This window comes from Adiantum capillus-veneris, chromosome 15, assembly GCF_014529385.1.
Source record: "Adiantum capillus-veneris isolate H3 chromosome 15, ASM1452938v2, whole genome shotgun sequence".
NCBI lineage: Eukaryota > Viridiplantae > Streptophyta > Polypodiopsida > Polypodiales > Pteridaceae > Adiantum > Adiantum capillus-veneris.
Window position 1 is genome coordinate 60,627,633 of NC_140945.1, and position 16,580 is coordinate 60,644,212.

General features: G+C 44.4%; 1 protein-coding gene across 2 annotated transcripts in view; it reads left to right on the top strand.

Moving 5' to 3' along the window:
* The window catches only part of LOC147440755 (stromal processing peptidase, chloroplastic-like), a 125,893-nt gene that overhangs the window by 23,979 nt on the left and 85,334 nt on the right, over positions 1-16,580 (top strand). For both annotated transcript variants that reach the window (XM_086482588.1, XM_086482587.1), the window contains exons 5-7: positions 14,417-14,615; positions 14,691-14,738; positions 14,853-14,960. In XM_086482588.1, coding sequence (XP_086338714.1) covers positions 14,417-14,615; positions 14,691-14,738; positions 14,853-14,960 — 355 coding nt within the window. The remainder of the gene's footprint in view (positions 1-14,416; positions 14,616-14,690; positions 14,739-14,852; positions 14,961-16,580) is intronic.

The window sequence follows — 16,580 nt, forward strand, 5'->3', positions numbered from 1 at the left end:
CGGATCTTTGTTCAGGTCTCATATCTCTTATTCCGAAGGGGGGTGACACCACTCAACTCCGACAGTGGAGACCTATTACCCTACTCCCTTCGGTCTATAAGATATTAGCGTTACTGATCAGCCATCGCTTGCGGCCGTTCTTACCAGATATTATTCATACTTCTCAGACAGGCTTTGTCATGGATAGATGCATCCTGGATAATATCTTCACTTTTTATGAGGCAGTAGAGTGGGCTAGATCATCTTCTGAACCTCTCGCTTTTTTCATTCTTGACTTCGAGAAAGCATACGATCGTGTTGAGTGGGACTTTCTCGAAGGATCTTTAGCGAGGATGGGTTTCCCTTCGAGATGGATTTCAAACATTTCCGCTCTCTTCAGAACTACCAGCAGTGCTATTACTATTGGTGCCCGTGTCAGTCGCAGTTTTGAGCTTTCTCGATCTGTCCGTGTCCTTTAGCAGCATATCTGTATCTGTTTGTGGGAGAGACTATGTCTGACTTTCTTCGTGCTCAAAGTCATGCATTTCGTGGCTTGACCATGCCAGTACCTACAGCTCCAGACCTTACCGATCAGGAGTTTGCTGATGACACTATGCTCATGTTGCGCTATTTGCTACCTGCTCTTGACGCCATGCAGGAGGCTCTACAGGTTTTTTGCATTGCCAGTGGTGCACGCATTAACTGGCATAAATCCTATGGGTTACTGGTTGGCAGTGATGACATACCTACTTGGGGGGTAGCTGATGGTTTCACATGGCTGTAGCCGGGTCAGACATGCTGATACCTGGGCTTTCAGGTTGGATTTGATGTTTCCTCACAGTAGCAGTTTGCACCCGTACTACAGTCTATTCGCAGGAAGTTATGCCATTGGTCTTCACGTCGTCTGTCGTTGGTTGGCCGTGCATTGGTCGCCAACCAGGTCATTCTGGCTACAGTATGGTATACGGCCTCTTGTTGGATGTTACATTCCGGTATGAGAGCTCAGCTCCGCCGATTAGTGAGGAACTTTTTATGGAGTGGCACAGATGGGACTATTGATACTCGTGCTCGAGTTCGCTTGTCCACGATCATTCGACCTAGATCAGAGGGAGGCGTTGGCATTATTGATCCAGAGTTACAGAGCCGTGCACTTCTTACCTAGCTTATTGTTCAGGGTCTTTTTCCCGGCCAAGAACCTTGGAAGATGCTTCTTCAGGCCGCTCTTTGCACAGTGACTCCACGACTCGGCACTAGAGACGGTCATACTTGGCATTCAGGGTATCGTTTTCTCTTTACGGATGCCCCCTTGTCCACCTCCACCCTCTCACCCTTCCTCCAATCGCTCCTTCAGATTTGGGTTTCCATGCGACGGGCTATCATACGCTCACCTCCCGCATGTCGTGAGGAGATTGCGCGCCAGCCTCTCATTTGGAATGCTACTGTTCTTGATTCTTCGGTTACTCCACCTCGTCAGCTTGGAGAGAGGACTCACATTGATTGGGCTGCTTGGGACACTGGCCCTGTTGCCTCTATGCAGTTGTTTCATAGACAGGTATGCTGGATGCAGATTTTGTGGCGGAACATTATGACATTGGTCGCGGGGTGACAGACAGACTGCTTGAGATTGATTCTGCCGTCCCTTCACAGTGGGATGCAGTCATGCGAGGCACGGTTCAGATGCCCCCCCATTGTGGCTGGGAAGGCCTCTTTGATCAGAGCACTCTCTTATTAGTTCGTTTGGACACCACTCTGTTCACATTTGACACTGACTACTCTCAGGGGATTCATGCTAGATTGACATATGATGCTACCTCTCCACAAGTAATCTCCCCCGGCGCTCGATGGGAGGCCATACGAGTAGTTGGCTCACGCGGGAAGCGTCGTTGTGTTGACCCCTATTTTGCTTCCGCTGATGTTGCACTTTGGAGGCTTTGGGTGTGGGAAGGTCGTGCCCTATCTCAACTTTATTGGGACCCAGGAGAGTGGCATTGGCCCCACTCTGACCCCACCGGTGCACGTTTATCATTCTTTGAGTACACTATCAGGATCGGAAGGTTAGCATTGATGAGACAGCAACCAGAGCAGCCCACTCGTATGCGTTTCTGGTTACATTCAGGCCTCTCCCATGCCTATCTGCAGCAGTTTTGGTCCGCCATCTGGGATTTACATGCGGCTCATCGTATTTCCTTTTTCATGTGGATGATTGCACATGCGGGACTTCCCGTTGGGACTTGGCTAGCTACTATGGGTCATGATCCGTTATGTACTCGCTGTCCTTTGCGACTACTTGAGTCACCCGCCCACTATCTTTGGTCATGCTCAGCTTCCCATGTAGTGTGGCTTGCAGTTGGCTTTCTACTCAGCACAACAGGTGCTCAGCATGGATTTCTCACTTGGGGATCTGTCTCATGGTTGATGCCGATGCCCGGCCCGCATCTTTTCTACGTGGGCTCAGCCACAGATCCAGCCTTCATGCTTACCTCGATTGGTTATCGGCGAGGGACTTTGGCTATGCTACCACAGATTGCTTGGTAGGGGGATTCTCAGACACATGACGAAGTTTTTTCAATCATCACTAGTATTACACTATGGAATGTTTGGAGAGCTCGTTGTCTTCACATTCTCAGTGCGGCTCCACAGCTCCTTCAGGATATCCTCACTGCCATTTGGCTTGACATCATTCACACCCTGATTTGGCAGTGGGATTCTTCCTCAGGTACATCTCGAGCAGCCGAGGCTCGTCGATTTGCCTTCCTTCGGCGTTGGGCTCGATCCCCACTCTTCTTCACACTGACAGGTGGTCAGATTACTTGGCATTATGCCCCTCCTCAGTGGTTTCTCCTCCACTCCTCACACCGACCACCATGAGATTGTTCTAGTCGAGTAGTCACCATGGTGGCTCTCCTCTTTACATTCAGCTTGTACACCCCATGTGATAGGCTATTTTGGCATCCGCTGGGGATTATATTGTACTCAGTAATATACAGCCCTAACTTTTTCAAAAAAAAAAGAGAGAGAGAGAGAGAGAGAGAGAGAGAGAGAGAGAGAGAGAGAGAGGAATGGAGCTTGAGACACGAGAGGGAGGGATGGAGGTCGAGAAAGAGAGTTAAAAGCCACATTTGTTCTTTGCGGGTGTTGTGCTTTCTGCCAAAAAAGAACAGGTAGAAGCTAGAGCTCCATGTTCAAGCTTAAAGCTTTAGCAAGGAGAGTAGCTCAATAGAGATGTTGAGAGCTTGAGGAGGAGGTGAGACGAGCCTCCAAATAGCCCTCGAAATAGCCCCCAAACAGCCCTGCCTCCAAATAGCCCCCAAATGGCTAGTCAAAAAAAGTTGGCTTTTTGGTTTGAAAATTGACCGTTCCGGATTCCCGTTCCGCCGTTCTGGGTGCTGTTCTGCCCCGTTCCGGATCATCGTTCCTATTACACCCCGTTCTGGAACGGCGTTCCGTTCTTGACTCCGTTTTGGGAGTTGGACCCGTCCGGAATGCCGTTTCGGTACATTTAAATTCCGTCCCGCCCGTTTCCTGTTACTATGCTACACACCCGTATTGGTGTGGGCTCGTTGGTATGGGACACTGGCCCTTGTGGCATAGGCTAGCCCGCTTGGCTACAGGTTCCGAGGCTCGGGGGTGAGCCCGTATTGACTCTATGGCTGGGGGGTGAGCCTGATGTCGATGCACTACGTGTGTCTAGGTGTAAGTTTGGCTTGTGTCATGTCATGTGTGCAGGATGGATCTGGCTAGGGACTAACAATTAAGATCACGTATCCAGCCAATCTCATCTAAGTTGGAAGTATTGATGCACCCGATTCATATGCTTCTCAAAATACTTAACAGAGTTCACATGTGCAAAGTGATAACATTAAACATCTTGTAGGATCTGAATGGTAGCATCGTTCTTGTCATGCTAGGACATGCCCAAAAGAGTGTCGGAGTGCCCTAGCTTCATGATGTGGAAGTCGGCGTTGCCATGGTACCCTTGAATGGTGACTCGAAGAGTACCAATAAGTCGTACAACTTTACTGGTTTCCCCTATGGCTAATTTAGCCTCTAGTTCTCCGGCAAATTGGTCATATTCATAGTCCATCTGCTTGAGGAACTCTGGATGGATGAAATTCTGTTGGTTCCTGGATTGAAGAAGATAAGTTGCCTTATGCCACTGATGTATCCGTAGGCTCTTCACAATTCTTTGGAAGCATTGGGTATAGAGATGCCGTACATACCGAGAACAAGTCCTATTGCAGGCTCTGGAGTTTTGTCATGTAACTCTGGGCAAAAATATTCTTGAAATCTTACCAAGTCCTTGGAGTAGGAGGCCTGGTAGCTATAGAAACCCCACCAGTGCATAGCATTGTCATCAAGAAAAGTGGCGGCACGAGAGATCTTTGGTTCTTCAGTGTAGTTCCTCATGGCATAAATATTGTCGAATTGTTGCAGGAATCGTAAAGATTTCTTTCTATCTTTCACTCCCAAAAAGGTGAAAAATCTTCCTTGAAGTCCTTGGGCTGGTGTGGTGCAAATCCAGGGTGTGGATAATAGGGGTAGGCATACCTACTCCAACCGTCATACCTAGGTAGCGGTGGGGGAGGTGGTGGCAAAGGCGGTTGCACCGGGTAGAAGTCAGCAGATGGTTCCATCATGTTCCTGAAAGCTACCCCGATTGGAATAAAAGGTTGTCGAGAGGAGGTCCTTGTGCTTTCTTGTGAATAATACACTTGCTATATGTGTTTATTTATGACTGTACTTAAAAAAAACCTGAACTAGAACTAGAGACAAGAGATTGAATGTGTGTTGATTGATTGATTGAATCTGTTACAATAGGTTCTTTATATAGGAATTGAAAGGACACAAGTGAAAAGACATGACCATTGGGCAAGAGAGACAACTTTAGACCAAGGGGTGTGTCCTTTCGATATAGAGTCATGACCATTCAGCGTAGAGATGCGGCGATTCGCTGAAGAGGCATGTCCATTCGCGGAACATGTGTGACCTTTGAGTGAAGAGACACATCCTTTGGAGAATCAAGGGTCTCGAATTTGGTGCGTCTTCATGTCTGCATTAGAAACAAGCAAGAGAGGTGATACAAGCTTCAAGAATACGTCACAATCGTGACACTCCCTCCCGTTTAAAATAAAACCCAATGGTAGTTGTAGGAACTCTTGGAGAAGGAAAATGTATTTCTGGAGTGCTACTACATCCAAAGCTCTAACTGCTAAGTCCCATGTCATGGCACTATTATTGACCATAAATGTTTTGCCAAACTGAAAACTGATCATATTTGTAGTTTCTCATCTTTGTCGAAAGCACGAGTATCACATCTGCAACTTCGCAAGAATTCTTATCGAAATAAGGGCTTGTAAGGAATTGTTTCACAGCTTCAAGTTGTGTATGAGAAAGTACTAATCTTTATTAGCTTCGAGTGAAACTATTGGTAAATCTGCAAGGTATTCCATTGGTTTGTTTGGAATGGTAAAATCCTCCTGAAGGAATGTCGTAGACTAAGATAGAGTAGTATTTGGAGATACAACCATGTGTAAAGGTTTATCAGTGGAACAAGTTGTGGTCAAAGATTCAATTGCAGTGACTGAAGTCGTGCTGCAAGAGTCTGCATCCGTTTTATCCTTTGCACTGCTAAAGGTAAGGATTGGAATCTTCAAGTTTGAAAAATTATCATTCACCATCGCGTTTGGTATCTGTCTAGAGCATAGTTATAGGGAATGGCATTTTCAGGTCTCCGTTCCCTGTTCCCATCCCAATTTCCTGTTCCGGATCCCCGCTCCGTGTTTCAGACGTGAGTATTCGAAACAGGGAATGGCATTTCATGCATGTTTCTGTTCTACGTTCCCGTTTCAGGTAACTATGGTTTAGAGACAAAGACTGTATTTTGCAAGGGTGGTGACAAGGCAAATTTTTCGGCTTGGATCATGGCCAAACAAGGGGTTATGTGCTTGTTGGTTGTCACAGAGGAACCAGAATTTTCTAAATCTTTAGCTTTCTCAGCGGGTATTAAGGCTTCCAGTTGAGAAGGGGGAGGTTGAGGGAGTTGTGACCTCTTAGGCTTGCGAAGAATCCTCTTGCACAAGGAAAGGATCAATTTTACCACTATCCGACAAGAAAGACTTAAATGTAGGGCATGACTCACAAGGGGGAACTTGTCCAGCGTCACGACGTTCACGACCGAGTACTCGACTAAGGTCGGATATATGTGCCACTAAGTAAGCCCATCTTGATATGGCTGATTTCCTTTTAAGATGAGATCCTTTGGAAACTTTATGTTCCTGCTTTTGTTGCTGATGATTCCATTAAAAAATTGGTTGCTTAGAACTGTAACATTTCCAAGATTATTCATGTTGAGACTTTCGCCGCTCCCACGAAGGTACTTTGTGTCTAGTTGTCTCTGAGAAACCATGCTTTGGGTGAGAAAATTTGGGTTGGAAAAACCTCTGGTTTGAGCGGTTCTTTGTGGTCGGCCACTGAAGCTTCGGAAGAAGATGGCAAAGATCCTGGGAATGGCTCAATTCAACGTTTTGCAAATTGTGCCCAATCTGCCAGCCCACCCCCACATTGCTTCTCCTTCTTCTAGTGTTGGATCTTCTAGCAGTCACCTCCTGTGTACGCCATGGCTGATGAGGAAGTCAATGAACCCACCCCTTTCCTCTTGTGCATAGACAAGGTTCCTGAGGAGCCTTTGCCAGAGAACCCCCCTCCTGTCCAGCGAGATAATTTTTTTTTCCGACACTCCGGCGGCGGACACAGAACCTGTCCCGGTTTTGGTACAAATTCTAGAGCCAAAGTACATACAAATTCTTGAGCTGGAATACGTTCTTATTACAAATTCTCTAGAACAGTATGTGCTCTCGAAATACCCATTTTTGAGCTTATTCCCAAAAACAGTTACTTTTTTGAGTAATCGGCATGGCCGGATCACAAGATGGCGACGATTATATTATGCCCGAGGGTCTGATAGCAGTTCTCAAGGAGCAGATAGCGGCAATTTCCAAAAACATTGCTTAAATCAATACTCGCCTGGAGCAGATGCAGATGCAAACCTTTTCACGGACTCATCATATTACTGTTTACGTGCTGAAAATTGTTGTTTAAAAAAAAAAAAAGTGTTCACGCCAAGTAAAATTGGGCCAGCCAATTTGAAAGTGGCCGGTCACTTTTAATAAATTATGACCATATGGCTCATTTTTAAAGTTTTGTGCTGCTGACCTTGTGCATAAAAACACCAGTGAAGAGTTCGCTTCAGCACAGCTCCAGCGATTAGAAAAAAAAGGGTGCGCAAAGGGTATGCTGCTTTGGGGAAGAGGTGCGAGTGGTGAGCGTTGCAGCCTGTGCCCTTCGTGAAGAGATGTGATCAGGAGCAGAGAATTTTTAGTAGCTAGCGAAGGAAAATTCAGGCCAGTGCTGGGAAAAGACACCACCTGTCTGAGAGTCTCTCGTTGAAGGGGTGTTGCCATGGTGAAGGGGTACCTGCATGGCGAAATTGCTGACCATTCGCGTGAAGGGGTGCGAGAGCCAGCAAGAAGGGGTACAACAGGATGACGAGGCACACGAAGGGTTACCAGTAGAGGGTTTCTTGACATTCACTGGGTACGTGGCACGCCACACACACACCATTGGTACAATATAGTTATTAGTAGGTAATAAACAAATACCAATGTTACCTCATACTGTCCGGAGAAAAATTGCATTCCATCTTTCTTTTGCTGCCATACAACACGCGAGGTAGAGGGTTCCGGGTAAGTATCAATGAGACTAAGTAAACACCAAGTCCAGAGGCCCGGGAATTTTTTTTGCTCTGATACCACTGTGAAGAATACACTTGCTATATGTGTTTATTCTTGACTGTACTTATAAAAAAACTAAACTAGAACTAGAGACAAGAGACTCAAGGGACTGAATGTGTGTTGACTGGTTGATTGAATCTGTTACAATGGGTTCTTTATATAGGAGTTGACAGGACACAAGCGGAAAGACATGACCATTGGTCAAGAGACACAACTTTAAACCAAGGGGTGTGTCCTTTTGATGTAGTCATGGCCATTCGTTGTAGAGATGCAGCTATTCACTGAATAGGCATGCCCACTTACCAAATAGGTGTGACCTTTGAGCGAAAAGAAGCATTCCTTTGGAGAATCGGGGGTCTCAAATCTGGTGCGTCTTCATGTCTGCATTGAAAACAAGCAAGAGAGGTGTTAACTTCAAGAATACGTCACAATTGTGACATTTCGGTGCCGGAAGAGGAAAGATCTGAGGGAACAGAGGTGGCAACATGTAGTTCACAAACTGTCGAAAGCTTCTGTTGAGGGTGCCTTGAGAGTATGTCAGGGAGTTTGTTGAGGAGGAACTGTAGGTACTCTTTAGAATAAGTAGCGCCATCTTACTGTGCGTTCTTGAAGAGATTGGTGGGCTTTCAGAAAAGGAGACACCTGAATCTCTGATACCACTATAACAAGAGGGCACCACGTGCCAACCCAAAAAACAGATTGGAATAGACACTTCAAAACAATTGAATTGAGAGAGGGAGAGAGAATCCACATGAGAGATGCGGAGTGGCGGAGTTCCACTCTTAAAGGTCCTGGCCCCCAAAACCCTAACGCCCCTTTTGGTATTTCTTTTATATTGCTTCAACATGCTACAAGTTCAGGCTCTGCCTTGGTTCGTGCAAATATGAAATGGCAAAGTGAGGCTGCTCTTTACATATTTAAAGGCCCTTGGCCTCCCAAAAGCATTGCTATAAAAAGCTCTCATCCCAAAAGCAAACATCTCAAAAGCAAACAAGATCTCAAACTCATGCTGTAAGACCGCCTGGTGAATTGTGGAAATTTGTACATCTTGCCACGTCATAAGGTGTCCGCATTTTTAGGGTCTGTCGTACGGATTTTGCCACATCAGCTCATTATGCAAAATAAGGGTTTTCTTCTTCTCCTTGATCCTCGAACCGTAGAGGTTGCTCCACATACACCTCCTCCTCTAGGTCGTCGTTGAGAAAAGTCGAAACTACATCCATTTGAAAAACCAGCCACCTGAAAAAGGCAGCAATCACAAAAGCTGTCTGAATGGTCGCCATCCTTGCAGTCAGTGCAAAGGTCTCGTCATAGTCCACACACTGTTTGTGAGAGAAACCTTTGGCAACGAGTCGTGCCTTGTGCTTGTCCAAAGAACCATCAGATTTGTACTTGGTCTTGTAGACCCATTGACACGAATCACCTTCCGCTTGGTGGGCCGTGGAACAAACCTCAAAGTGTTGTTCATCTTGGTCTTTCTGCATGGCTAACTTCCACTCTAGTTGTGAAAGCTCCTCCTCAATTGTGAGAGGATCTTGATCACTGTCGACATCAAAGCATACTTTACGTGTAATAAAGTCTTGTCCACCTCAGCAAATCGAAATCGTTGAGATCGTCGTGTAGTACCGGCATCACACCACTTTGGTGGAAAATCTGAAGTCAGTGGATCTTGCAATCGAGAGGCAAATCATAATATGGGTCTCCAAGTATCGGCAAATCGGGGGCCGTCGTGAAGACTTGGGAGTGGAAGCCCTCTCTAAAGGAAGAAACTCGTCGAAGAAGACATCATGACTGAGAACAACATCCTTTTGACTGGATCGTAAAGACGATATCCTTCGAAAGAGTATTGTAGCCGACAAAAAACATTCTCTTGGACTTGGGGTCAAACTTCCCCCTTTGCTCCTTCTATACATGGACGTATGCATCGCTCCTAAATATCTGAAATTGAGGGACACGGGGCTTTCTACCAAAGTAAGCCTCAAACGGGGCTTTCTACCAAAGTAAGCATCAAACGGGGTTTTGCCTGGAATTGAAGAGGTTGGAGATCGGTTTATGGTATGAAATGCCGTCGCAACTGTTTCGGCCCATACTGACTTTGGTAGGTCTCGATGCTCAAGCATAGTCCGCGCCATGTCAACCACTGTCCTATTCTTCCGCTCCACAATTCCATTTTCTGAAGGCGATCCGGTATTTGCAAGCGCTCGCTTGATGCCATTGTCCACACAAACTGAATGAATGCTATGGAGGCAAACTCCCTGCCTTTGTGCGATCGAATATTCTTCAACACTTTATTGCTCTCCTTCCTCCACAAGAGCGCGACAATTTTTCAAGAGGCCAAATGCCTTGGACTTGTGCTGTAGAAAATATAACCAAGTAAAGCGACTGAAATCGTCCACTAGCAACATGAAATATGGGGCTTTGCCAAGGGAAGGAGTCTGCATAGGTCCACAAAGGTCGGTGTGAACCAACTCCAAAACGGCAATAGCTCGGTGTGAAGCAAGTCTCTCACTAGCATCTTGATGTTGCTTTCCACAAATGCAAGTAATGCATTTTCCATGCTTACTCTGGTAAACCTATAAGCATCTGCTCACGAAAAGCAAGCCGAAGAGCATCATTGTTCAAATGATCAAATCTGTAATGCCAAAGATCACTTGTAGGTATCCTGATTGCTGAAGAAAGAGCATGGAGCATGTAGAATCCATTCTCCATTGAGCCCCGGCTCCCCTCTGACCTCCTTGCTAGAGTCACGATCCCCTATCTTCTCTAAAAATCACCTCCATGCCTAGCTTGCACACCTCGTGCACAGACATAAGATGAAATTCGAGTTTTGGAGCATAAAGTACCTTGGAGGTATGCATACCTTCTTTGCTGTCAGGGATCAATTCCATAGATCCCTGGCTATGAATAGAAATTTCAGACTTCTCGCCAATGAAAATAGTACCACAGTGCTGCCGCATGTTGGACAAAAGATCCTTCAAAGGTGTCATGTGCCGTGAGGCACCACTTTCCATAATCGAATCACGATCTTCTCGAACCACGAGCCATGCAACCTCGGATGTCCTTGGAGAGTCCTCTGAGGGTAGAATCTCCAAATGAACAAAGGCACCTACACCACCGTTGTTGAAGAAGTCGAAGCATCTCCAACTTGCTTTGGACACTTCGGCGAACAATGGCTCTTTTTCCCACAAATGATTGCAATGACGATCCCCCTTCAAGGCTTCCTTTTTAGCATCACTCTTCTTTCCTTTGTTGTTGTTACTTTTCTTCGTACCCTTCTACTTGTTGTTGTTGGAAGAGCTGATCAAGGCTTCGGAGCCTGACTTCTTCCCTGTATTGAACCGCTCCTCTTAGTCCAACACCGTTGGAACAAAATCGTCCCAAGAAGTAGTATTCAATCGGACACTAGTAATCAGTGAAGAATAGAAATTGGTAGACGGAGGAGGTAACTAGGTCAAAAGTTGGATGGCCATGTCCTTTGAACTGATGAGCTTTCCCTTATGAAGTATCTCTTGCTGAAGCTCTTGCATCTTGTTGATGTGATCCATGGATGAGTTCTTCGCATCCAAGGTTTTCAACTGCACCTCTTAGGCTATTTGCTTCATTGGAGAAACTCAATCATATAGTGAAGAAAGTCGATCTCAAATCAACTTCGCTTCCTTCAGCAATTGAATGTGACTGATGACTGATGGTGTACTGTTGAGGATAATGAAAGACCAGATTGGAGCATTGACATGCTCCCATAACTTCGCTTCCGTTTGCTTGAAACAAAGCCTTCAAGCTCGTAAGAGTCGAAGACCGCCATCATGGTTGCTTTCCAAATGGCATAGTCTATTTAATTGCCAATCTGAGGGAAAGGTAGGGTAGGTATCTTGATTGGTTGATCACCTACGCTTGAGTGGAACTGGGACCAGTCTCCACATGCGTTGATGGGTGGTTCACCACCACTGCCAGTAGCAACCTTAGGTTGTACTTCTTCATCACGAAAAGAATTCATGTCAGAATTATCACTCCTCTCCATCGTGTGAGAGAACTTGGGAATGTGATGAGGCTAGGTCAAGGTAGAAGAAGGGAAATCTTCAATTTTGCCCACTACAGCCAAAATCACCCCCAAATGAGTGAAAAACGCAGAGAAAACAAGAAACATCTCTTTTCGTCACGGAAATTCAGCACCAAAAACTCGTACAGATTACCAATCGGATTCAAGAGCACGCCGTGGCTCTGATACCATGTCAAAGTTGGTGAATTGGGTGATGATCTTGTTCGCAACTACGAGCAAACCTCCTCTTGGGACCGGGGAGCCAATGGGTCTCGGATCTATCGTGATAGATATCCTCCTATGCAAGCTCCTAGCGCAAACCGCCCACCGAACGGGCATGGTAACCACCTACAGGCAATCACACGTTGTGTAGGGTGTCTACACAGCAAGGAGAGGGAGTGCTATAGAGAGGAAGAGAGATCACTATGCAAAAACGCTAGAGAGAGAGATTGATGGTGATGGAAAAACGCTAGAGTGAGAGAGAGACTGCACTCACCAAAACGAGAGAGAGAGAGAGAGAGAGAGAGAGAGAGAGAGAGAGAGAGAGAGAGAGAGTGCCCTAGGTTGCCTTAACTACTCAGAAACCCTACTAAATGGCCCAATATGCTAATAAATATGTAAACTCACTAAAAGTGACCTGGGACACATATTTAGTAGCAAAATTGCAGAATACTCGAGACTCTGACCCAAGGTAACCCTAGGAATAGGGGTCTTGCCTCATGCAATCCTATCGGGTGGGCAATACCATTGAGTGAATTGCCGAGGAAAGGTACGTCTACCTCAGATTTGGCCAGGCACAACCACAAAACAAGCATCACTCCCTAATCTACTGGAGCCACTACTAGGTAGGAATTTGAACTCTTTAACACCCCCTCTCAGCTTCTAGACGGGAAACAAGTCCAAGGTAGTTGGCATGAGAGGATAATATCGCTTGTGGAAGAGGTTTGGTGAAGATATAGCAGGGTTGTTTGATGTTGGAATATACTCTAGTTGAATATAGCATGCTTGGTCTTCTCATGAACAAAATGATACTGTATCTCTATATGCTTGGTTCGGGCATGGAACACCGAATTCCTTGCAATGGCTATAGAATTTTGGTCGGCAGAGTGCATCATGGTCGTCTGTTGGGGAAATTTCATCTCTGAAAGTAGCCTCTGTAACCACAGTGACTCACATGTAGCATTGTAAACAACCCTGTACTTTGCCTTTGTGGAAGATAAGGAAAGTGTCGGCTGTTTCTTGTTGCTTCATGAAATTTCTCCCGAGCCAAAAGTAAATGTGTAACTTGTAGTCGGCCGCCGTCCATCTGTATCTCCATCCCAATCTGAAGCACTCCATCCTTGTAGAATGATCTTGGAGTCTGTACCTCCAGCCGCATAGTTAATGCCTAGTGACTTGGTCGCCTTTAAATACTGCAGACTTCAAATAGAGTGTTGAGAACCCAAATAAGAGAACCGACCAATTTTCGATACTTTGTAGCATCTGCTACATGTGGGGTCATATTGTGACAACGTTTGATGGGGATCCATATGGGTTGAGATAGGTTTACACTCAGCCATACCAAATGCCCAACAACCCTTGGATATAGCGTTCGAAACATACCCTCCTTTGTTTGCCATATCTCCAATTCAAGAAAGTAGTGAAGCAAGTTGAGATTTGTCATCTCAAAATCCTTAGCCAAGGTGTCCATAGTAGTGTGGATGTGCTCAACATGGCTACTTGTAATCACAAGATCGTCCACATAGAGGATAATAAGAGTCATGGGAACCGGCCCATAGGGCGGTAGACTTCAGCTTTCGCCCGAATCTTTACTTGACTTTACGACACAAAGAAACTTCACGAATAAACCTGTGATTGGAATTAACACTTTACACAAACTACGGCATGGGAGCTAGAGTGATTCCAAGCAGACATGGACACCTTGTAGGCCCCAAAGACTGGCGCCCCTTTTGGTATTTCTTTACCTTGTTTAAACTTGGGAGAAAACTTGCAAGTTCCTACGAGCTGTCCCGCTTCTACCGGGCTAAAAATGGCCTACTCTAGCCCGATTTCGGCAGCATAACCGCAGTAGGAGGCTTTACAGACAAAATCCCCATGCCAAAGCTGATTTCCCGGTGCATACGAGCATTCTTGCTGGCTCAAACTATAAATATTGTATGTTTGACTATTGTGCCCTACACATTTTATTCCATTTATGGATATGATGAAAACCTTTACCATCAAATTTTACGCACCTAATGTACTAAACACTACATCTATTTCCACCTTGCTTTACGTCCCCTAGGTGTTGAAACAACACCTGCCAGATCATGCATGCGTGACATAGTCAGGGGCATCATTGGTTGCATCTTACCTTGTTTAAGGCTTTTACCATTGCTTTTGTATATTTTGAAAAAGAAGTTGGGACTTTTGACTTGATATCTTGGAGTTTATTTTTGGGCCCAAGCCTGTGCCGGTAGCACACGTGTGCGCGTGTGCCTACAAACTTGTGGTTTTGTGTGGGGTATGTTTGCATGCCAACAGTATGGCTATATGTAATTGGATTCTAATGGTGGTGGTTTCTCAGATACTTTGGAGTCTGCATGTAACACCTTTTTTATTTTTTGGCAAGGTTTGAGGCACACATGGAGATGCACGTGGGTTCGGTTGACGAAGAAGAAAACGAGCAAGGCATTGCTCATATGATAGAACATGTTACCTTCCTGGGCAGTAAAAAGAGAGAACAGCTCTTAACACATGGCGCTCGATCAAACGCTTACACAGATTTTCATCATACTGTTTTTCATGTGCACGCTCCTGTACTTGTTCCGGTACTACCATATTTATCTGTTATTTTGGTAAGTTCCATTTTTAGAGTTAGGGGTAATGTTCTTTTTTGATAACAGGGGACGAATGAGGCGATGCTTCCACGAGTTCTGGATACGTTACACGAGGTACATTGCATAATCTTTTAGGTGGAAATCTGAGAGATGGCTCCTCTTTAGGGATGGAGTCCGCATGAATTTTGCAGCTTGCTTCAAACTTATGTAACTCTGCTATTTTTTTAGATTGCTTTTATGCCCAAAATTGTGGAGTCTCGTGTAGAAAAAGAGAGAAAGGCAATTCTTTCAGAATTGCAAATGATGAATACAATCGAATATAGAGTTGATTGCCAAGTAAGAATCTCCTTTTTTATTTGCTTCTTGAAAAGGGAAAAAGATTTGTTTATCCATTCCCTCTATTTGTTGCTCTTTTGAACTATTTTAAATAACAAAAGCTTGTCCTTTTTTAAACAAGGTCGTCTACAGTAGACGAAGGCACTGCCTTCGATTGGGGGGTCTCAATAATTGACTCATTTTATGGTCAGCTTTACATTCAAAAGCACAAAAAAAAAAAACGTTCTTCATTCAGTCATGCCCATACAAATAAAGGATTAGATATGGGTAATTGCAGTAAGTTGATTATAAGTGGGGAAGGAAAGGGGAGCATGAACGCCACCATACTAGAAATCCTCAAATGCATTCATGCAAGGTCCATCAAATTTAAACACTAGGAAATGAAATAACTTTGCTAAGAGAGGAGAATTTGGAGTATTTCAGAAAGAGAGATCAAAGCAACTAATCAAGCATGATGGGCCTTGGACAAGCCAGCCATAGTTGTTAAATTGAGGGGAGGGGCTTCCTTAGATCTCTTTCAAGTCTATTGGCACTAGTATATCAAGCCTTGGCAAATCAGCGAGTGTTAAACATGATCACCATTGACAACAAACTCTGTATCAGAATGAGCAATATTTATCACAACAATCAATTTGTTTGAGTTGATTTGGAGAGTGATCCGTGACTACCATCAAATTCGACAATTGTCTGAAAGCGCGATGATCTTACAAGCATAAAGGGCCTCTCATTTTTCTGAAACAATTTAGGGAAAATTACCAAAATACCCCTCTAATTTGTGGAAATTCCCACAATACCCCTCAAATTTCAATAATTCCCCAAATACCCTTGTATCTATTTTAACTGGATTGTTCACGATTTCCTAATCTTTATTCTTTTTTGACAATGTATCTCCGTTTTTTAGTGCTTATCATGTAATTTGTCACAAATTACCTCCCAAAAAAAGACAATTATGTCTAAAAATAATGAAGCAATTCATCTCCAAAGCCTACATAACCAGCTCAATTTCTAGTTTCAGTATCTTGTATTCATAGACAATCGGTCTTCTTATGAAAAGCTACAATTTGTTTAATTTTTGGATAAATTTACTCTTACAACCAGGGGTATTTTGGGAATTTTGGAAAATTTGAAGGGCATTTTGGGAATTTTTGACAATATATGAGGGGTATACTGGGAATTTTTGAAATTTGAAGGGTATTTTGGGAATTTCCACAAATTAGAGGGGTATTTTGGTAATTTTCCCAACAATTTATGGTACATGTGAACTAGAACATGAGATTTTAGCCATCCCATTTTTGCTTCACTAATGAATCAGCAACATGCAATCAAACGATCAATAACATATTTATAAACAATGAGATCAATAACATATTTATAAACAATGAGACCCTTCGCAACAACGAAGCGTTGGCCATTATTTTCAAGGATTTCATTGACATCAACTTGTGATCAAGTAAATTACATACAAAACAATGTACTGGTTGGAGTCCACTGTGAGAGGCACTTGGTTGTGACAAGTCATACTCTTCAAAAGAATCTTCCTTTGTGCTTCCAAGGAAAGCGATCAATAGTAGAGGCTATGAATGTAAGACATACAACTATAAACGTAAGAAAAGAGGATGA